This window comes from Protopterus annectens, chromosome 9.part0 (genome assembly GCF_019279795.1).
Source record: "Protopterus annectens isolate FY-2018-M chromosome 9.part0, PAN1.0, whole genome shotgun sequence".
Taxonomy (NCBI): domain Eukaryota; kingdom Metazoa; phylum Chordata; order Ceratodontiformes; family Protopteridae; genus Protopterus; species Protopterus annectens.
The window spans coordinates 1,439,467,055-1,439,491,495 of record NC_056743.1 but is presented as its reverse complement, the minus strand read 5'-3'; the positions used below and the strand labels follow the sequence as shown (position 1 = coordinate 1,439,491,495).

Sequence of the window (24,441 nt, the reverse complement as noted above, 5' to 3'; positions counted from 1 at the left end):
TCATTTTATTGTGGTTGTTATAACTTGGGACTGATTTCTCAGATCTAGCTCTGTTGAAACTGTCTTGTGTGTGTGTCTGAAGCTCTGCACTAGTTGTTAAACTGCACTGAAATTCCTTTAAGTGTTAATTAGCTTGGGGGTTTTCTGATAACTTTAAAACCTGTGTTGGTTACATCTCTGGTAATCATTTTAAGTAGAGTTGCTGCTACTGAGATTTGTCTGCATACATCAACTGGACATAAGCTGATTTAAGTATATTTCCTTCATTTTATTGTGGTTGTTATAACTTGGGACTGATTTCTCAGATCTAGCTCTGTTGAAACTGTCTTGTGTGTGTGTCTGAAGCTCTGCACTAGTTGTTAAACTGCACTGAAATTCCTTTAAGTGTTAATTAGCTTGGGGGTTTTCTGATAACTTTAAAACCTGTGTTGGTTACATCTCTGGTAATCATTTTAAGTAGAGTTGCTGCTACTGAGATTTGTCTGCATACATCAACTGGACATAAGCTGATTTAAGTATATTTCCTTCATTTTATTGTGGTTGTTATAACTTGGGGACTGATTTCTCAGATCTAGCTCTGTTGAAACTGTCTTGTGTGTGTGTCTGAAGCTCTGCACTAGTTGTTAAACTGCACTGAAATTCCTTTAAGTGTTAATTAGCTTGGGGGTTTTCTGATAACTTTAAAACCTGTGTTGGTTACATCTCTGGTAATCATTTTAAGTAGAGTTGCTGCTACTGAGATTTGTCTGCATACATCAACTGGACATAAGCTGATTTAAGTATATTTCCTTCATTTTATTGTGGTTGTTATAACTTGGGGACTGATTTCTCAGATCTAGCTCTGTTGAAACTGTCTTGTGTGTGTGTCTGAAGCTCTGCACTAGTTGTTAAACTGCACTGAAATTCCTTTAAGTGTTAATTAGCTTGGGGGTTTTCTGATAACTTTAAAACCTGTGTTGGTTACATCTCTGGTAATCATTTTAAGTAGAGTTGCTGCTACTGAGATTTGTCTGCATACATCAACTGGACATAAGCTGATTTAAGTATATTTCCTTCATTTTATTGTGGTTGTTATAACTTGGGGACTGATTTCTCAGATCTAGCTCTGTTGAAACTGTCTTGTGTGTGTGTCTGAAGCTCTGCACTAGTTGTTAAACTGCACTGAAATTCCTTTAAGTGTTAATTAGCTTGGGGGTTTTCTGATAACTTTAAAACCTGTGTTGGTTACATCTCTGGTAATCATTTTAAGTAGAGTTGCTGCTACTGAGATTTGTCTGCATACATCAACTGGACATAAGCTGATTTAAGTATATTTCCTTCATTTTATTGTGGTTGTTATAACTTGGGGACTGATTTCTCAGATCTAGCTCTGTTGAAACTGTCTTCCCCACCCCCCCTCCCTGTTCTTGGATGTAGTTTAAGTTTGGTGGCTTTTGCAGTGCCCGCCCCACTGTAGATTTGATCTAGGACACTCCCCCAGTTCCTTCTGTTTACCGCATTCTCTCTAATAAACCCTTTCTGCACTTGCTTTTAGTCCTTTTTAATTTAATTACATTTTTTTCATACTGTGTGTGGACTAATATTGCTACATACTCAAGTGTGCCAGCTTGCACTGCATGTGAATTGTTTTATAGCATTTATAGCATTTACTGTCTGTTTTTTTTCCTTGTCTCTGTAAAAAAAAAAAAAATAAAATAAAAATCTTGTTTTCCGCCTTACTGAACTAGAGTAGTCCAGTTTCAGAGTTGCTGATCCCTGGGCTTTGTTTTAGTTCCTGTCACTGATCCATTGCCTTATTAGGGGAGGGAAGTTTCTTTGCTTACCAGTGGGAGTGGGAAGCACTGAGCAGCCTTTCTGTCCGATTTGGTGAAGTTTCAGCCGGAAACTAGTAGTCCATTGGTCATTTTGGGCCAATTCCTAGCTCCTTTCAGCCCCCTGCTATAAAACACGCTAAACACGCGTTTTTCCAGCTTGTACCAACTCAGCACAGATCCTCGTGGTGGCCTGCAGAGTGATCCAAGCAGCAGAGAGCTGAAAGAGTGACTTTCTACCAGATATAAGTATTTTTGTGGCTTTCCCACTGTTATTAAGCTAGCGACTGCATTTCGCCTGTTTTACTGCTACTTTAAGTGATTTCTGCATTTTACACTTTTTATTGCACTTTAAGTTACTAATTGTTGCAAATTGTTCTTGTAGGCTACACACTAAAGTGCGCTAGCCGATTTACAGCATTTATAGCATTTACTGTCTGTTTTTTTTCCTTGTCTCTGTAATAAAACAAAAAAATCTCTTGTTTTCGCGCCTTACTGAACTAGAGTAGTCCAGTTTCAGAGTTGCTGATCCCTGGGCTTTGTTTTTAGTTCCTGTTACTGATCCATTGCCTTATTAGGGAGGGAAGTTTCTTTGCTTACCAGTGGGAGTGGGAAGCACTGAGCAGCCTTTCTGTCCGATTTGGTGAAGTTTCAGCCAGAAACTAGTAGTCCATTGGTCGTTTTGGGCCAATTCCTAGCTCCTTTCAGCCCCTGCTATAAAACACGCTAAACACGTTTTTCCAGCTTGTACCAACTCAGCACAGATCCTCGTGGTGGCCTGCAGAGTGATCCAAGCAGCAGAGAGCTAAAGAGTGACTTTCTACCAGATATAAGTATTTTTGTGGCTTTCCACTGTTATTTAAGCTAGCGACTGCATTTCGCCTGTTTTACTGCTACTTTAAGTGATTTCTGCATTTTACACTGTTTATTGCACTTTAAGTTACTAATTGTTGCAAATTGTTTCTGTAGGCTACACACTAAAGTGCGCTAGCCGATTTACAGCATTTATAGCATTTACTGTCTGTTTTTTCCTTGTCTCTGTAATAAAACAAAAAAAAATCTCTTGTTTTCCTGCCTTACTGAACTAGAGTAGTCCAGTTTCAGAGTTGCTGATCCCTGGGCTTTGTTTTTAGTTCCTGTTACTGATTCATTGCCTTATTAGGGAGGAGGAAGTTTCTTTGCTTACCAGTGGGAGTGGGAAGCACTGAGCAGCCTTTCTGTCCGATTTGGTGAAGTTTCAGCCAGAAACTAGTAGTCCATTGGTTGTTTTGGGCCAATTCCTAGCTCCTTTCAGCCCCTGCTATAAAACACGCTAAACACGCGTTTTCCAGCTTGTACCAACTCAGCACAGATCCTCGTGTGGCCTGCAGGGTGATCCAAGCAGCAGAGAGCTAAAAGAGTGACTTTCTACCAGATATAAGTATTTTTGTGGCTTTCCACTGTTATTTAAGCTAGCAACTGCATTTCGCCTGTTTTATTGCTACTTTAAGTGATTTCTGCATTTTACACTGTTTATTGCACTTTAAGTTACTAATTGTTGCAAATTGTTTCTGTAGGCTACACACTAAAGTGCGCTAGCCGATTTACAGCAATTACTGTCTGTTTTTTCCTTGTCTCTGTAATAAAACAAAAAATCTCTTGTTTTCCGCCTTACTGAACTAGAGTAGTCCAGTTTCAGAGTTGCTGATCCCTGGGCTTTGTTTTTAGTTCCTGTTACTGATCCATTGCCTTATTAGGAAGGAGGGAAGTTTCTTTGCTTACCAGTGGGAGTGGGAAGCACTGAGCGGCCTTTTGTCTGATTTGGTGAAGTTTCAGCCAGAAACTAGTAGTCCATTGGTCGTTTTGGGCCAATTCCTAGCTCCCTTCAGCCCCTGCTATAAAACACGCTAAGCAGCGTGTAGCGATTTAGCTGAGTTACCACTGTTGCACACAAGAGCAGCGGTTAAACAAGGTTAAACTATTTGGGCCATCTAAATTCCACTCTTCCAATTTTCCCTTAAAACTACCTTCCTCGAGCTGTACTGCTGATCTAACCAGCATATCCTATAACTGAAAAGTTCATCTCTACTTGATTCCCAAGTAGACTATTCTCTATCTGTAAAGCCTAGCACTTACTCCTACAGTACTTGCACCTTGATAAAGCACTCTTATTATAGATAGTACCCCACCAGCCTAAAACCCACTTCCCCGAGTCCTTTGAAAGTCTCTTTATCTACTACTTCTAGTATGTCGAGGATCAGTTGCTAGTGTCCTCTCCAGCTCAACTGGTGAACCTGGGAATATTGAGGCAATGTTACAACTGCCTCATGTACACAGACAATCCTCTCCTTCTCCCACAAAACACAAATACATGCGAGAGATGCAACTATACGGCCAAACTGGAGGCTGAGCTCTCTCAACATAGGACTGGCAAGACCAGACAGGAGGAGAAGGTAACCACACACAATACATACCCAGTCACACATGGTACCATCACAACTTCAAATCATACACATACTCACACAAAGACATACTCGGAGGCTCTGATCAAAATTTACCAAAACAGCAGAGGCCACCAAAGCAGACACCCAAACAACTACCACCTCACGACCCAACACATGCAACACATAGACCACACAGTCAGAGTGTCAAACAGTCACAGCCCTTAAGGCCAAACAAAATGCCAGACACACTTGTCATTGGTGATTCCATAGTCAGACACACTGACGTCCCGCTCACCAGACTGAGTAAAGAGAAGGTCACAGTAAGCTGCCTGTCAGGCGCTAGAATCCGCCACATAACGCAAGCACTCAGGTCTCTCAACAGCAGGTACAAGTACGACTCAGTCATTGTCCACGCTGGTGTCAACGACCTGAGACGCACCTCCTTGGACTACATGAAAAGGGACATCGAGGAGCTCTCTGATTATGTAGCCCAGGCAGGTATGACCCTGACCTTGAGCAGTATCCTACCTTCACCTAGAATGATGCCACAATACAGTGATAAGATGATCAGCTTTAATAATTGGCTTAAATTCTGGTGTCATTCAAAGGGGATCCAATGTCTGTCTGCCTGGGATGACATGCTGGACAAGCCACGCTGCTTCGCAAGGGACGGCTTGCACCTGTCACCCTGGGCTTCCGGATATTGGCAAAGGCTCTTGCCACCCCCATAGTGCCTTTTTAGGCAAGGCTCAAATTCTAAACCTACCACCCTAGAACACCAAAAAGGAAAAAACTAAGGGTAATGCTGCTCAATGCCAGAAGTCTCAATCTCAAGATGCACGCACTCGAGGCCCTTCTCAATATGGAGAACATCGATGTCTGTGCTGTGACAGAAACCTGGTTCAAGGCTCCTGAGAGCACCCCAGCACTAACAGGTTTCACCTCATATCATGCGTTCCGGCCCCAAAATCCGGACAACACCAAGAAAGGAGGGGGGGTGTCCATATTCATAAAGGACACCCACACCTCAAGGTTGGTGGCAACGCATGATGCATCAGAGACCATCCAGGTGCAATTAACCATAGGCAAGACTGCTCTGCAATTTGTAGCATGTTACAGGCCACCCTCTCAAACTCAGGAACCTCACATGGCCTTCCTGAAAACATTGGAGGATAAATGTATCTCCAAACACCATCATACTAGGTGACTTTAACTACCCTAATATAGACTGGGAACACTACTCAAGCCCGAACACTCTAACCCAAAGATTCCTGGAGTTCATAAACTCAAATGCCATGGAACAACTAGTCACCATCCCCACAAGAGGAGAAAACATACTTGATCTCATCATCACGAACATGGGATCAAAATGTTCAACACCGGAAGTATACCCCTCACTGGTGAGATCAGATCATAAACTAATCTCGCTGGAGGTCCTCATCCCGCCCCACCTGAAACAAAAAGACCACAGTGAAAAACTTCTCAAAAGCCGATTTCACACTTCTAAAACTAGTGTGGTCTCCTTTAAGGCCCCTGAGCCAGTGGTAAACATTACTCAAACCGCTGAATCACTTACAAATGCCTTCTACCAGCACCTACAGGACTGCATGGATCAGGCAATCCCAAACAAAACTAAGACTCTCTGTACCAAAGGCAAGCGTCCAGTCTGGTGGACCCCAGCCATAAACAAGCTCTACAACAAAAGGAGGAAGCTACTACAAGATAGAGCAAAATCCTTGAAAGGTAAGACACCTTTGATCATTATAAGTAAAAACTAAGAGCTCTCATAAAATCATCCAAGGCAAATTTTGAGAGAAAAATCGCCAAGGACTCTAAAGAGAATCATAAGGCCTTCTTTAGCTATGTTAGAAACCTAGGAGGAAACTCCCAGATATGCTCAGAATTAGTTCAAAATGATGTGAAAATTACTGAACCTACACACATTGCCAACATACTGGCTGACAGGTTCAGTGCAAACTTCTCCCCTCCCCAAAAGGAGAGATATCTATTCCAGAGGATTGTAGCCCCCAAACATCTCCAACGCCCAGGTGAGAACTGCCCTCACTAAGGCAAAAAACAGCATCCATGGGACCGGATGGTGTCCCCGGCTGTGTGCTTCATGAACTCAATGAGGAATTAAACCCACAGTTAGGACAGCTGTTTAATCTTAGCCTCACCTCAGGATACGTACCCAAGGAGTGGCGCACGGCGACTGTGGTCCCACTTCATAAGGGCGGTGCCTCCACAGACCCTGGAAATTACCGCCCATTAGCTTGACAAGCCTTATCTGCAAAGCCATGGAGAGGATCATAATGGAACTCATAAATAAAGACATAGGGAACTTGCAGACTTTGGATCCAACTCAGTTTGGCTTTGTCAAAGGCAGATCCTGCCTCTTAAACTTGGTTGACTTTTGAGACAGTCACCAAGGCCATTGATGAGGGAAAGGCAGTCCATACAGCCTACCTCGACCTGGCAAAGGCCTTCGACACAATACCCCACTCAGGTATCATCGAAAAACTCATCAGCTTGAATGTAAACCCATACATCACAAGATGGGTTGCAAACTGGCTAAGTGACAGAACCCACAGGGTCAGAGTTGCTGTAGCCATGTCAGACTCAAAGCCTGTCACAAGTGGTGTCCCACAGGGCTCAGTCCTGGGTCCACTCTTGTTCGGCATCTACTTTTCTGAAGTACAAGCAAACACAGGAGGGTTATGGCTGACAAAGTTTGCAGATGACTGCAAACTAGGCCATAGTCGAAAACACATCTGACACAGATATCCTCCAGAAGGGCCTCACAGAAATGGATAACTGGTGCCAGAGCCATGGCCTGAAGTTAAACGCCAAAAAATGCATAGTCATACCCTTTGGGAAAAACAAGGCTACCCCTAGCTACCATATAGGTGGCAATCCACTGAGCACAGAAAAGTCATCAGAGATCTGGGGACCCAGGTTGACAGTAGCCTTCGTTTGACACTCATGTTGCTAAAGTAGTTAGGAAAACCTTCTATATCACCCACCTGATCATGAAGGGATTCACATCTAGATCAAGGGAGGTCATCGTCCCCCTGTACTCATCACTTATTAGACCTATGATTGAGTACAATGCCCGTTCGAATGTATCTGACCAGACACCTGCTGCAGCTTGAAAGGCCCCAAAAGTTCCTCACCAAAAGGATAAAGGGTCTCAAAAATATGTCTTATGCTGCCCGACTGAAAGAACTCCAGCTCTATTCAGTCTCATACCGCTTGCTCAGAGGTGACCTGTGCCTGACATATAAGGCCATGTCAAACCCAGATTTGATGAATATGCTTCACCTCAAAAATCTAGATCCCTCAGAACCACAAGGGCGGAGACTTAAACCTTGACACGGTTATAAATAGAACGTGCTGGAGGGACAGATTCATCACCCAGAGACTCCCTATGCTGTGGAACAAAATCCCGGTACATGTCAGGCAGAGCACCTCTCTGGTCTTGTTCAAGAGGAATCTTGACCAATGGATGGGAGATTGCAGATATACCCCAGGGATTACTTCAGCGTCACTGCTTGACAGAGGCACAGCAAAATGATAGGCATAGTTTTTATTCAAACTAAAGGGGTGGCGAAAGCCACATAACTATGGGCTAGGCTTATAAATGCCCTTGGGCAGATAGCCTAGTATGAACCTATGAACCTATGAACCTATGAACTATGACAGATACCTGTGTAAAACACAATTCTTTCTTCTAGCTTTTAATTCAAAGTTAATCTCCTAAAATACAGCACATGCCAGATTTAGACTCATCACACTACCGAATAACACTCTGATGTGCATTCACTAATGTGCAGTTCTGCTGATCTAACTGTAATGGGTGATACTGCAGTATTTTGGTGGACTTCTTTCCCTCCTCTCTCTCTACGTGTATATATATATATATATTCCCTCCTCTCTCTCTACATACATATATATATATATATATATATATATATATATATATAGTGTTTTTGTTTCTTCGTTGTTCAGCTAGGACTACACAATTTGCTTCCCCTTCTGGAATGTGAGTAGCTTGAAGGACAAAAGTATTCTCCTATCTTCTGACCTCCAATAAATATTTTGCAGCTTCCCCTGAAAGGTGTAGAAAAATAGGAGTAACAAACTCTAGTACAGCGAGTCTTCAGTTTGGTAATGAAATCCACTTCTCTGTACTGGATAGGAGTACAGTCTACCCTACAAAATCTCATATTTCAGTAAAAAATATCCAACTATGGGCATCTGCCCAAAAGGCAAAACTTATGTTATGAGTAGATAAAACGTGGTAAGAGCAAGATCCCACATGATGTCCAGGCCAAGAAAGTCAAACTAAAAGCAGCAACTACCATGTACAATGATAGAACCGTTATACGAATGCACCAAGGACTATATGATAATCTTCAAAGCCATTAGTTTGTATAGGCTTGTCAGTATGAAGCAGTCTGACACATTATAATTTCTGGGCAAGTTCTTGGCAGTTTAAGCAGGAGCTCGGAGGGCTATCAATAACGAAAAGACAGAGCTCAGAACTCATTCTGTTAAGGAAGTCAAGAAGTTCCTTGTGTACACCACCACACCCACCCTTATGCAATCCTAGACATCTCATAAATACCTTATTATTTTGCGTTTCATTAAAGCACTGCCTGTAGCACCAGCAATGAGGAAAAAAGATCAGCGTAAACACGGCTTACAGGAATTACCAAGAGAGACGACTGGTTTTCTACCGTTCTTTGTTTTTGTTACACTACAACCAGATAAAACCTATGCAACAAGTCAAACAACTATTTTACAATCTTATATCACGTTATGCACAGCGTATGGTGTTGTCATCACCCAAAGGCAAATAATGACATTTGTATGTCATACTGCATTACAACACCTGGAGATATTAGCTCTTAAGTGTAGCCTGTTTTATGTTCAAAGTACTGTGTAAGCGTATGGTGCTGGGGAAAAGCACACTACAGAAAAAAACACTGTTACAGGCTTTCAAAAGAAGCTTGGCAATTGTTTACAACAGGAATATCCGTATTTGTTTGCTTGTGTTAGTGTCCATCAAATAGTGACACAAAGGAGCAGACAGTAAAATAAACAGTAACATCAGAATACTAACGTACTTACACACCAAATGAAAATCGATGCCGACTACAAAACTGCAGGCATGAATCTAAGAAATAAACAAATGCACCACGCTTGTTCTGCAAACTGTGACAGGAAACTCTACAGTATAAAACACGAGTATGGAGTTCGCATTCACAAAAAGATAACTCACAGAACAGTCACCGTAAATACATTATCGAAACAAAATAATCTATTCAGCAAACGTGTCGGACGATATCAAAAAGAAAGTACACAAATTTATCTCGAGTGTACAGTCATCTATACACAGTTTCAGGCTGCCTGCATTTTAGCTATCATAGACTCACCTGAAACTAAGCAAAACAACGTGGCAAGAAGAAATACGAAAGTGATGTTCATGATTCCAACAGTTTCAAGACAACACTTTAGCTTTTGTGTTGCTTTTATTATACTACTTCCAGGTGTCGTTCTTACACCACGATCCTCTGGTTATTTCGCTATATCGAGATGGTCGCGACTCGCGGCTAGATTCCCTCGGCTGAAGGGACCTTGCTTACGTCACATCCGACGTCACGGGGCGGGGTTAGCCCTTTCACACTTGTCAGGTAAGGGTTGCGCGTTACTGTATTTACTCCAAGTCTAGTACAGAATTGCAAGAAAAGGTAATTTTCTCTATTACATTAACGATCGGTTTTACTTAAAAAGATACGATTTTTTGTGTTATATTTATCGATCTTTTAATCTAAGTAAGAAATGATTACCCTTTTTATTTAAGTAAGATATGATTCGCACATGCAACTGGAAGTCTGAGTTGGAGTTGCGAGAAACATTTTCTCTATTTTATATATGGAGCCATTTCATCTAAATACTATACTGTTAGATTTTTTTGTATTATATTAATTGATGCTTTTTATCTACTTCTTAATCTCTTCGAGCAAGAAATCTGGACAAAGTCATTAATAAAATTGGGACAAAGGCCAAAAAACAGTGACAATTTGTAAATATTGCTCTCGCAAACTTGTAAAGTTGATGCAGTAACAGGTTCACCATTAGCATGAGTTTTTGAAGGGTATGTAATCTGAAAAGAAAATATCTGTCAAGAAATCTGGATAAAACCATAACTAAAAATGGGACGAAAGCCCAAAAATTACTCATACAACCAAGTTGTACATAACAGGGTTTGTGGAAATGTGCATTTTTCTGAAGGATTTGAAGTCTTCAGCTCAAATGTATGCATTATTTAGTGGCTTCAATTCTCCAGTCCTTCATATTATCCCAGTGATTTGCCAGAAAAAAACACACATTTTATGAGGAATAGACCAAAAATACAAGGCAAAAATCTGGGCATGTGTTGCTTAATTGGGCCTTCATTTTGCTACCATGTATGTGTCTCAATAATAAAATATGTTTTTTGTTTTTAAAGTAATATATTGTATTTTATTATAGATAAGCATAAAAAGGTAGTAAATAGGTTACAAATAAGTTAGTAAAACTGAAGCTGGTATGTGCAGTTATGTTGCTGAACCCATTTAAGCACTTTCCTTTACCACATCATCATCTTCTTCCCCCTTTTACCCATTTTCTACATGGGGGTCGGGATATCGTTTGCACGCTTCTGCGTTCTTCGACACTCATGCTGAACTGTGGCAGATCTTCTTTTACACAATCCATCCACCTGTTTGCAAGACAAACTCGTTTCCTCTTACACCTTCTTTCTGTCTGTCCCAAATCTTCTTCACCAGATTGTCTTCTGCTTTTTTTGCACGTGTCCAAACCACCGTAATCTCTTTGATATTTTCTGCAATTGGAGCTGCTTTGCCTTCAGCTCTTATGTTGTCATTTCTTCTTCTGTCCCACATTGTGCATCCTGTCACCCTTCTCAGGCACTTTGTTTCCATCACCTCAAGCCTCTGCTCTGCCTTTATTGCCCAGGTTTCTGTACCATACAATAGTACTGGTCACACCACTGTTTTGTACATCTTACTTTTCAGATTCTTTGGCATTTTTTGTCATAGACTATACCTGAGGTTATATGCCAGTTGACTGCAGTCTCCCTGATTCTAGCTTTGACCTCTTCATTCAGACTTCCCTTCTCACCCGCCCCTCCCAGATACTTGAAGCTGTTTACCTGTTCCACTATCTTTTTTTTTCTGTCTCAATTTTCATCTTCTTCTGATTTCCCCAGTATGCTGCCATTACGTTACCACTATCTTATCTGTGCTTAGTTTCATTCCATTTGCCTTCAGTATTTTATTCCATTCCCCTATCCTTTGCTGCAGTTCTTGCTCAGAGTCTGACTGTAATGTCACATCATCTGCATACAGCAACTTTGTTGATCTGCTTCCTCCAAACTGTTTGCTAATGTAGTCCGTCACCAGTATGAACAGCAGTGGGCTCAGAGCTGAACCCTGGTGTACACCCAAGCCTACTGGGAACCCCTCTGTGAGGCCGAACACCATTCATACTTGAGTCAGTAGGTCCTTGTACATAGCCTGCACTTATTCTACCAATCTTTCCGGGACTTCAAACCACCACAGTACTGCCCAGATCATCTTTCTTGAGACCTTGTCATATGCTTTCTCTAAGTCTAGGAATGTCCAGATGGACTGTTTCCTCATCTCTAGCTTCTTCTCAACTATCTGACCCACTGCAAACATCGCGTCATTTGTGCTGCATCCTGATCTGAATATGAACTGCTCATCTCACATCTTAAAATCTACTGTTCTGCATGTCCTTTTTTCAGTCACCCTGTCCAGAACTTTCATACAGTGTGATAGGAGTTTGATGCCTCTGTACTGCCCATAGTTGGGGATGTCCCCTTTGTTCTTGTACACTTGCACGAGTATGCTTATTCTTCAGTCATCTGGGATATGCTTTTCTCTGCACACTGCTATGAATACTTAAAGAAAGTTAAGCACTTTTTTTTTTTAATGTAACTGCTAAATCTTTTTTTTTTTTGTCTTCTTTAATTTGTGGGAATGTGAGTGTAGTGACAGAAACATGTAATTTTTCCTGTGTGGTGATCTATAAAGTTGACCTGGGAATAAAGAATTAAGCCAGAAATTCATTTTTCTCCATTTTTGGGAGAGGAAGGCATCAATCAGATTTTTACTTACAGATTCACAGATTTGAGGTTCTTACTAGGCTATTGATCTGTGAGGACTGTATAAAGCCTGTACATTCTGTCATAGTAGAGTGTATGTACTAGTGTCCATAGGTGTTTGTAACTAGTGAATTTTGGATGTTTACATGCTTCCACTATCCATGAGGGACAAGGGTACTTAACCAGGGTGAATTTTTGATTTCCTAAGTAATCATCCAAGTTGCGTTTGAATAGAGTAAGACATTTGCTTTGCTTACATTGGAGTGGAAGGCAGATTTGCAGAAGCAGGGTTCTTTCTGATACATACCTAGCCTTCCTGCATGGTTTATGTTGCAGAAGAGACTTATATTCCTTGGGCTGGTGTTTCTGACATCAGTAGACTTACAAATGTTTAATAGGCCTCACAGGATAGACTCATTTGAAGCTGTATATGCTAGGCAGTTGTTGCCTCACACAATCCTTTAAGATACCATAAAGACGGATAGTGCTATGAGGCAGTCAGCATAGATTTTATGATTTATTCCCGTTTTTTCTCTCTTTTTTTTTTCCTTTGGAGAAAGTGGCATGGATGTTCTAAGTGTTATAGGTGTCTGTATAAATACATACCAAAGTGGACATAGTACTCAATGTTCAGTGTAATGAGTAATGAATACAGTGGAACTATGACATCTCGGGACGTATATACCATACCTTTTGTTATAAGCTGTGCAATGAAGAAGGACTTAATTCCAATAGTGGATACATGGTGTTCAAAACAGATTCCCAGATCCCTAACTCCAGGATCAGCTTTCAGAGGTAAGTTGTCAGTGTGATAGTTACACAGTGTGTGTTGTTTGCTACGATTCTAAATTTCTTGGCATTCAGTTTTGGCCCTTGGATCTGGCACCAGCTGTTCATTTAAGACAGGCCTTCTTGGAGAAACTTTATGTCTCCAGAGTAGTTAGTCATGGCTGCAAGTTTGCAGCCATCTGTAAACTTTGTAAGGCATAAGCTGTGTACATTGGCTGTGACTTCTAAGAAATAGATGCCAGAGAGGAGTGGACCAAGGACTGAACCTTGGTTACTCTGTTGGTTCAAATCTTTAAGTCCATGGGGCTGCCCGCCCAGATTTCCTGTGTTCTATTTGTGAGGCAGTTTGCTATCCAAAGCTTCACATCAGAATTTACATCTGGTTGTGACAGTTTATGTGATACATTACTGTGGAATGGTATTAAACACCTTTGTGAGGCCTAGATGTTCACTGTGCATGGGTTTGCCCTCATCCATTGCGTTAGTTACTCTTTTGAAGAAGTCTGTCAGGTTAAATAGGTAGGATCTGCCCTTAACAAATGCATACTAGCATGGCTTACATGTCTGTATGTTCCGTATACTACTACTTCTGGCTTTTCCCGGTTAGGGGTCACCTTAGCGGATCACCTGTCTGCTCATGATTGGCAGTGTAGTTTTACGGTGTCGAGTTGCGAGCCCGGCGCCCAGTCTTCCACAGAAGGGCACACACATGCACTCATGCCTACGGCCAATTTGGATTGTCCAATCCACCTACAGCATGTTTTTGGGATGTGGGAGGAAACCAGAGCACCCGGAGGAAACCCACGCGACCACAGGGAGGACATGCAGACTTCGCACAGAAGGCAACCCAGCCAAGAATCGAACCGGAGAACCTCTTGCTGTGAGGCGACAACGCTAACCGCTGCACCACCATGGCCATCCCTGTAGGATACCTATACTGCTGTATATTAATTGTATAACAATCCTTTCCATGGTCTTACAGATGGGGCTGGTCAGGCTTATGGTTCTACCATTAATTTGGGTCTGTTGAGGCCCAACTTTTGGGCACGCAGATAACTGGAGGGGTCCACTCTTTGTTTAACACAAAGTCTGATGTGAGGTTTATACCAAATATCTTTTGCAAGACCACTGACTGGTAATTTCAGGCTAACCAGAAGATGAACGGTATGCTGTCCAGCCTATCCAGCTCCATAGAAATAGTGTTCTTGGCCTTCGATGGTGCTCTTGGAAGATTTGGTGGGTTAGTTACAGTTAATGGATTGGGAAAACTGTTTTGAGAATGAGGTTGAAGTTTACACTAAAATTATTGGCTGATAAATTTATGTTCTTTGGGTTTTAGTAAGTTAATGTCATTTGCTATTAGTTGTGAACAGTGCTGGGCACTGACTTTGATGTTTCTGATGTAGTCCCTTTTTGGCACCTTGGAAGCTGAGCTTGTTTTTGTATGTAATGAGTGTTCTTTTTTTTTAATTTTAGGATTCCAGCATAGGTTCATAGATGTACACTAGGCTAACTACCACTAGGACTATTGTCAGCCTAGCTGTGCAACCTAAATGAGAGCTACAAATTTGATTTATACAGAGGCTAATTTACTGACTCCCTCTGTCCATCAGACATAGGCACCAGACCAGGGGTGAATTTCTAATTAGCTATCAATAGGGAGGAACTCTGCTTGAAATGGATGGGGAGCCAATTCCACAGAATGGGAATTTTCTGAGAAATGTATCTCTCTAACATTACTCCAGAGAGGGCGTCAGCAGACCGTATCCAGAAAGCTCGGACAACAACAGCAAAATAATTAATCCACCGTTTATTCAGTTGAAATCACAAACGTAAATTGTAGCAACACAAGGTTAAGCGCTTTCGTCTGACCTACGTCAGACTTCCTCAGAACCATGATTTGATGTCTAATTAGTGTATTTAAATACATTTTGGCGCCAACATCTTACCAAATAATTACTTGTTAAAAGGGCTACGCTCTTAGTGTAACATGTTGTTACACAACATATACATATTGGAATGTATCATATGTAATGCCTGATAGCAAATAATAATACACTAAATTCAGATTTAAACTAGCTGAAACTTCATGTCGATACAATGCTAAACTACACTAACTACAAAATGCATAATATAACTATGTACACATCTAAAAATACTCTAAAAATATCAGTTGTTAATTAAAACTAACCTAGTGCTTACTGTACCACTAAAGAGTTCATCTAAAACCAATAGTGTAAAAAACTTCAATGTGCAAATACTTGAATTAAATTAAATTGAATTAAATTGGATAATACCATATACAATAACAGTTGATCATATGCATAACAAATACAACAAATATTAATAAATATTAATAAAAATCTTACTATAGTCGGGTGGTCAGCTAAAAATGTCTATACGGGGTACTGCCTAAATAACCAATACAAATGTTCTGTATGGCCTAATAATTCTATCTATATGCTACCGAAAATCCTCATACTAGGGGGGTAATGCTAACCATTTGTGAAACCAATTGTAAAAAGTTTCCCACCAAATTAGTTCAGAAACTACTGACATAAAATTTATTAAAAAATCCTATGGAATACTAACCTACCACTACACTACTAATAAACTAATAATAAAAAAACTTCATACATTCAACTGTAAGAATGGCTTTATACTAATGAAATCATTCAACCCAGGACTAGTTGTTGAGTCACAAAATGTCTGCCATCTACTTTCTAGAGCCTAGTGGTAGGTTAGTATTCCATAGGATTTTTTAATAACTTTTATGTCAGTAGTTTCTGAACTAAATTGGTGGGAAACTTTTTACAATTGGTTTCACAAATGGTTAGCATTACCCCCCTAGTATGAGGATTTTCGGTAGCATATAGATAGAATTATTAGGCCATACAGAACATTTGTATTGGTTATTTAGGCAGTACCCCGTATAGACATTTTTAGCTGACCACCCGACTGTAGTAAGATTTTTATTAATATTTGTTGTATTTGTTATGCATATGATCAACTGTTATTGTATACGGTATTATCCAATTTAATTCAATTTAATTTAATTCAAGTATTTGCACATTGAAGTTTTTTACACTATTGGTTTTAGATGAACTCTTTAGTGGTACAGTAAGCACTAGGTTAGTTTTAATTAACAACTGATATTTTTAGAGTATTTTTAGATGTGTACATAGTTATATTATGCATTTTGTAGTTAGTGTAGTTTAGCATTGTATCGACATATGAAGTTTCAGCTAGTTTAAATCTGAATTTAGTGTATTATTATTTGCTATCAGGCATTACATATGATACATTCCAATATGTATATGTTGTGTAACAACATGTTACACTAAGAGCGTAGCCCTTTTAACAAGTAATTATTTGGTAAGATGTTGGCGCCAAAATGTATTTAAATACACTAATTAGACATCAAATCATGGTTCTGAGGAAGTCTGACGTAGGTCAGACGAAAGCGCTTAACCTTGTGTTGCTACAATTTACGTTTGTGATTTCAACTGAATAAACGGTGGATTAATTATTTTGCTGTTGTTGTCCGAGCTTTCTGGATACGGTCTGCTGACGCCCTCTCTGGAGTATTGATACTAGTCTTTCAGCTTCTTTGGTATCTCTCTAACATGTCTATTTATATTTGTAGACAAATTTAGGTCTTTTAATCTAGTACTTCTGATGCTGTTTGTTTTGCAGTTGTGTAAAAAGTTCATCAAAACAAGGTCCAGGGATGCCATGTATACAGGGTAGAGATCGGCTCTCAGAAGTCTGTATGATACTGAGTAAAGAAACAGGGGTTTGAGGCAATTAGCATAGGTCATTGTGTTTATTCCTTGCATCTTTTGTAAGGAACCATTGTGGGTACTCCAGTTTTTGCATGTGTTTGGGCAGGTACATACTGAAGGGGGCATTTTACTCTATGATGGCTGTGATGAGGGTGAAGTACAGTGGTATGATGACCTCTCTTGACCTGGATGCCATGGCCTTGCTTCTAAGTAAAGCAGTGTAGAAGGATTTTCTTACTACTGTGGACAGATTGGTTGAAGGCTAGGATACTGTCTGTATGAGTTCCCAGATCCAGGACTAATGAATCAACTTATAGGGGTGTTTTATTAATCACATAATTATCCATGGTGGTTGACTTTCGAAAAGGTCCTATAATGCATTTCTTGGCATTGAGTTTTAAGCCATGGCTTTGGTTCCAAGAATTTGTCTCAGACTTTCCTGGAGGGTGTTCTCATCTAGGGTGATTCAATGACTTCTCCCACTTTGCAATCATCTGCAAACTTGGTTAGCCAGAGGCCTTTTGACATTGGCTTTGACATCTGAGAAATAGATACGAAAGAGGAGTGGGCCTGGCAGAGAGCCCTAGGGACTCCACTGGTAACTGGCCTCTTTGTGGAAGTGGCCTCACCAATTCTAATCTACTTTGTCTCATCAGTGAACCAGCTAGCTATCCAGCATGCTATAAATGAGTTCATACCTAGTTGCATAAGTTTGTTGATAATGCACAGGTGGACTGTTATATCAGATGTTTTAGCCAGATCTACTTAGGCGGTATGGACCGTCCCCCCCCCCATTCATTTTCTTACTGATCTTTTTAAAGAAGTCCACCAGATTCAGTAAACATGACCTTCCTTTGACAAAGCCAAACTGGTGTGGATCTAGTGTCTAGATATCTCCTATATCCTTGTTGATAATTTCCAAGGTAATTCTTTCCACGGCTTTGCAAATAAGAATAGTCAGACGAATGGGTCTGTAGTATCCAGGATTTGTCAAAGATCCTCCATTATGAAGGGGGGTGAGCATCTCTGCTCTCTGTTCACATGGCACAAAGCCTCTTTTAAGACTATAGTTAAATAATTACACTACATGTCTTGATAAGTCATAATTTAAACTGTCCAGGAGTAATCCTGGGATGTTATTGACTTTTAGAGAGTGCAGCCAGTGCACGCTCCCTAGTTATAGTTGGACGGGTTATGTTTGTGGGTATTGGGGGGGTGTTGGTGGTGAGAGGTGCTAAAGTTGTAACTGAGTTTGTCTAACAGGTTCTTTATATCACCAGGCTTAGTGAATGTGGCACCATTAACCACCATTTCTGCACGTTGCTGTATGTTGCCCTTTAGGTTACTGACATAGCTATAGAACTTTATGGTTATCTTTCACCTGGGAGCCTATCTTAACCTCAGAGTTGTCTTTGCTTAACCTAATTAGTCCTCTTAATTGCCTGTTTGGTTTGATGAAAGAGTTTTTATGCTTATGTAAATTATCATTCCTGATTTTTGACATATTTTTCCTTTTGTTGTATATCCTGTTTAATTTGGAATGTCACCAGGATAGTTCATTTCTGGAGCTAGTCCTAGGCTTGCTTCTGGTACATTTAGCCACCTTTCTGCAGCCATTGATATGGTTGTACAGTATTCTGTGGCAATTCAGCATAGGCTGCTGTGGTCTTGGGGGTTGGTGGGATTTTTGACATATTTTTTCCTTTTGTTGTATATCCTGTTTAATTTGGAATGTCACCAGGATAGTTCATTTCTGGAGCTAGTCCTAGGCTTGCTTCTGGTACATTTAGCCACCTTTCTGCAGCCATTGATATGGTTGTACAGTATTCTGTGGCAATTCAGCATAGGCTGCTGTGGTCTTGGGGGTTGGTGGGGCATTGAATTTTGACAAAGCATCACTTAGTAAAAGGTAGCTTGACTTGGAATAGTTCATAATTGTTACTAGTTTTAATGTGATTACTGAGCTGATTTTGATTTCGAAGGAGACAGATTTATGGTCAGCTCTTACTAGGGAGGGCAATATATTGGGGGGGGGTGAAGCTTTCTCCCATATTTGTAAGCACAAGGTCCAGTATGTTGGAATCTCCCAATGGGCGTATTCACTATTTGGTCAAGGGTGTTTCTAGAAGTCCAGGAATCTCTTTGCATATGGCTTTGAGGCCATTTAGGATTCCCAGTCTGTATAGGGTGATTACTTTATTGCATAGTAGGGTGTCAGGTTGGATGGTAAGTGTCTCTAGTAGGTCCAGGTATACATTCAGGTTCTTGGGACATGATAGGTTACCTATAGCTGGCTAGGATATGGTATGGCATTTTGTCTATGCACGTAGAGGAAGTCTAGAAAGTCATGCTGTTTGACAACTCAAGAGTTTTGCTTGTTATTGATATATATTGAGACAGTTCCACTTTTAACCCCTGTCTGTGCAGCTACTGGTCAAAGGTGAGGAAGGCATTGAAACCTTGTGCTGCTAGGGTACTCTGTTGCTTTGAACCGTATCTCGTTAAAGTACAGTTGTGTAAAATCTTGACATAACAGTAGATGTCCTTCTCTTCACTGTTGCAGTATTCTTAACATAAGGTTATCTCCTGCCACGGTAGTTCAACATCTGCCAGTGTACCAAAGCCTTTGGATTTTATATGTACCATATGTCATACATATGCTGTCCACACAAGTCTTAAGGCATAAAGGTGATGTACAGATGCAATTACCCAGAATTCAATTGCCCCGGGAGAGAAGGCATCCTCCTAAGGACAAAGGAGCACATGCACATCCTGAATAAAAAATATACATGGAAAAGAGAGTGGTAACCCCCCAGCCAGGAAAGCACCCAAAGAGATGAACTAAAAGAATAAGAGGAAGAAGGGAGGGACTCATTACTGCACAGTGAAGAGAAGGACATCTACTGTTATGGTAAAATTTTACACAGCTGTACTACGTCTTTCTATATCTTTGTTACAGTATTCCTAGAGGGGAGAGTACAAAACCTTGGGAAGCTGACTGGGAGGAGAAAGGCTGAGAAGAGCCCTGAACAAAACCATGCAGGATGGCCTTTTTTGAAAACGATAAAAAGGTTTTCACTTGATAAAGCTCAGGATTGCCTGAGCGAAAGCGCTTGTGTGATTTTATCTGTGACTTTTGGAATACTTCAGAAATAAAAATACAGCCTTGTGGACTTTAGCAGAGTTCCGGTTCCTTTCTTCAAGGTCGTGGATTATTCTTTGCTTGTCTTTGGTTTTTAATGCTGCAGCCAAACCAAGTTGCAGCTGTCACAGTCTACTACATTGGGGCAGCAGGCATGGGAGCAGCAAGACACCCTACCACAGGGTAGCCTCTCTTCAGAGTCCTCTTCAGATCCCCCTGCTGATGAGACACCCCATAAGAAATCGTGCAAGAGGAAGCACGTTGATTCTCCAGAAGAATCTCTCGAGGATACAGATTACGATGAAGGGAAAGGGACCCCATGGTCACCTCCTGAAGATGTCTCCTTTGGAGACCTACTAGAAATCTAAAAATAGAGGGGTGACTGGAAGCCCACCAACCCTTCCTCTGAGGAATTTGTCATCTTGCAGGCTTTCCTGCCTGACCTACTTTCTGGGTGACCCTGTCTGCAAATGAGTTAGTCAAACTCATCAGGCAGCATACTTGGAAGGCCCCTGACACGACTGAGCCAATCCCACGGAGACCTTTCAAAATACCCCCCCCCCCGAGAATCAACCCCACTGGTCCAAGGGAGTAGTGATAGGTAGTATGGTGGTGACGGTGGCCACGAAGAAGGAACTCTAAGAGGAGACTCCTACTGTCCATCCTCCAAACCGAGAGTCTTGGACATTGGACAGATTAAGGAAGCGGGTTTATGCTTCAGATACCTTTGCCATACGATCGCTGAATTATTTGCCACATTTCACCCATCTTCAAAGGGACCTGATCACTGAGCTATCAGGAACTCTAGTAGTAACAGTGCCTGACGAGGTACACAATAAGGTTGCTTCCCAGCTTGCCACCCAGGAATCCATCTCCAACTGGTCCATGCAAGTGATTGCACAAACAGCCAAAGGGACTGCCAGAGCAGTGGGTGCAAGAGTTTTCATGAGTCGTCATGCCTGGCTGTGCTTGTGTGACTTCGCGGACCCTTTCAAGTCTTCCTTCGTTGATGCTTCTTTGCTGTTTGGACTAAAAGTTAAAGACACATTAGCCAGGTGTGAAAAGGATGGAAAGACTCTTTCTGCTGTGGGCATATGTTATTCCACTCCTCAATGACCCTACTCAAGGAATCAGAGGAGTATTAAGATGTGGTTTAGGATGTCCCAAGGCCCTTTTCAGGACAGACGTGGAGAGTTTTCTTCCCAGGGCAGAGGAGGGAACTCATCAGGAAGATGCCTCTCCTGTGGCAGAGAAGGCTCGCGTAACCAGGGCTCCAGTGATTCTTTCTCTGGGCAACCCTATCCGCACTCCTGAAGAGTGGCCCAATTGCCTGCCTTTGGAGATAGTCGGGGAAGGTTCTCTCTGCACCATTTAGCCTGGCAGTCAATAACATCAGATACCTGGGTGCAGACATTAATTACCAGAGGTTACCATATTCCCTTCAATCTTTATCCAAGGCCGCAAAGGTGAATCCCTGATATTCCACCCAGTCAGAGGGATGCAGCAGTTCAAGAAATTCAAAAGCTGCTCGAAAAAAAAAGTCATCCATACAATCCCACCAGACCAAGTAGGATCCATATTTTACTCAAGATTCTTTTTAGTGCCAAAAAAGACAGCGGACTAGAGGCCAATTCTAGACCTCAGTATCTTGAACAAGTTTGTCAGGCAGACAAAATTCCGGATGGTCACGGTTCAGTCTATCCTTCCTTTTCTGGAGAAATATGATTGGATGTACTCTATAGATCTTCAGGATGCATATTACCACATACAAATGGACAAATGCTCCAGAAAATATCTCCGCTTCAGGCTGGGAGCCAGTCATTACCAATTTTGCACACTGCCCTTTGGTCTCACCACAGCCCCCAGGGTGTTCACCAAATGTATGGCAGTGGTAGCAGGTCATCTCAGACTACAAGGATTCCGGGTCTTTCTATATTTAGACAATTGGCTCCTTATCACCCCACTAAGCATCTACTGCTTCACACCTTATACTACACTATAGAACTGACAGAGCTCTTACGCATTTCAATAAACAAAGAGAAGTCAAAACTGGCACCCATTCAAAGCTTAGAATTTATCGAAGTGAAATTCGACACGAGATCCTGTGTGGTTGCTCTACCTCTTCACAGATTATAAAGGCTAAGTTCACACCTCCAAGTGATACTTTCTCGAGACATAGTCCCAGCTCGCTCAGTCTTACAACTACTAGGGTCAGTGGTAGCAACAGTCACCCTACTTCCCCTGGTGAGATTCCACATGAAGCTGCTTCAATGGCTGCTATAGCGTCACAGTGGTCTCTGTTAACTCACCCCATGTTTTATCCAATCCGCATAACAAACCATTGTAAACAGGACCTGATTTGATGGATGAAGCCAGAAGAAGAGTTATGGAGTCCCCCCCCCCTCAGCCCAAGGCCATAGTGACCATGGATGTATCCATGATGGGGTGGGGGGGCATTTTCAGGGAAAGACAGTCCAAGGCACTTGGTTCCCCTTAGAGGCTAATTTGCATATCAACATCCTAGAACTGAGGGTGGTGCTTTTAGCATTGCAGGCATTCCAATCTGCCCTTCCAATGGGGATAATTGCTATCCAAGCAGACAATGTGTTGGTCGCCTGGTACATCAACAAACAGGGAGGAACCAGATCCTAACCGTTATGTTGAGAAGCCCTGAGAGTATGGCAATGGGCAATTGCCTCCAACTGCTTTCTGATAGCAATGCACATTCCTGGGAATTCCAACGTGATTGCGGACAAACTGAGCAGATGCATTATCCTGCCTCACAAGTGGTCTCTCAATCCCATAGTAGCGACAGAGATTTTTCATCATTGGAGTCAGCCTTACTGCGATCTGTTTGCATCTCCCATGAACCACAAATGCAGCAGCCACTTCACCCTAATCCCCCTCATGGGGGAGTCCTCAAGAGATGCTCTTCTACACAATTGGCCTCCAGGACTGTTTTATGCCTTTCCTCCTTTACCCCTAATACCCCAGTTTCTGATGAAAGTGCAATGGTTGAGAAGCAAAGTAATCCTCATTGCACCTTTTTGGCCCTATTAAGTCTGGTTCCCCTTTCTTTGGCTTCACCTAGTTCACCGTCTGTGGACTCTGGATCCAACTCCGGGACTGCTGTCTCATCCACAGGGGCTGGTCCATCAAAACCTACCAAGTCTCAAGCTGATCGCTTGGTACCTCCACTTTCGGTAATTGCCAGACAAAATAATCTGTCTTCCCCAGTACAAAAGATACTTCTAGCTTCCCTTAGACTGTCCACTAGGAAACTTTTATCTTAGTAAATGGAACAGGTTTGTAATCTGGTCTCAAGGAGAAGGTGTTGATCCTTTTTCAGCCCCGATTAATAAAGTGTTAAAATACTTGTCAACTTTACTCCAGTTAGGAGCCTCAGCTTCTACTATCAGAGTCCACTTAGTGGCTATTTCAAATTTCCATAATGGCTGCAATGATTTCTCCTTGATATCTCACCACCTCTGCAAAACCTTCTTGAAGGGAGTTATATATTTAAAACCACCCTTTAAAGAACCCATTGAACCTTGGGGTTTGACTTTAGTCTTGCAAACTCTGACCAGTCAACCCTTTGAGCCAGCAACCACATGTAATATAAAATTTTTGTCCTAGAAGACTTTATTCCTGGTAGCCATCACCTCAGCCAAAAGAATATCAGAATTACAGCCCTTTTGTCTAAAGCACCCATACATCATTTTTCACAAAGAGAGCATCCCTTCAGACTAATCCTTCCTTTCTGCCCAAAATTGTCTCAGACTCTAATATTAACCAATCCATTGATCTGCCGGTTTTCTTCAAAAACCATTCAAACAAAGGAGAGTATTGTGTGCATTTGTTGGATGTACACAGACAATTATGTTTTGATTTAGAACTAAATCATTCAGGAAGTCGGACCAGCTGTTCCTGTCCTTTTCATCTCCAGCTCATCCAAGCCAGTTTCCAAAGTCACCTTGTCAAAATAGTTGAGAAATTCCATCATGTTTGTTTATCAACAAAATAGAATGAGTCTTATCAGCTAAAGTCAAGGCTCATTCCACCATATCAGTTTTTACTTCAGTAGCCTTTCATTCCAGGGACTCTATGGATGACTTTTGAGCAGAAGCTACTTCAGCTACCCCTCGTAACTTTATTACTCATTACAAATTGGATATGGTCTCCAGGGGAAGAGCATCCTTTTTTTTCTATGGTGCTCAGGAATATCCTTCCATAGGGCCTCCCAGGACATAAAGTAGCTAGGGACTCTGTCCCAGCTGTCATGAGTGAATGATGATTG

At 41.5% G+C, this 24,441-nt stretch overlaps 1 protein-coding gene across 1 annotated transcript in view; it reads right to left on the bottom strand.

Annotated features, from left to right (window-relative positions):
• Positions 1-9,865, bottom strand: part of LOC122810697 (death-inducer obliterator 1-like) — a 343,657-nt gene extending 333,792 nt beyond the window's left edge. The window contains exon 1 of the mRNA XM_044082261.1: positions 9,673-9,865. Within this exon, the coding sequence (XP_043938196.1) occupies positions 9,673-9,724 (52 nt within the window). The 5' untranslated portion in view covers positions 9,725-9,865. The remainder of the gene's footprint in view (positions 1-9,672) is intronic.
• Positions 9,866-24,441: the final 14,576 nt, after the last annotated feature.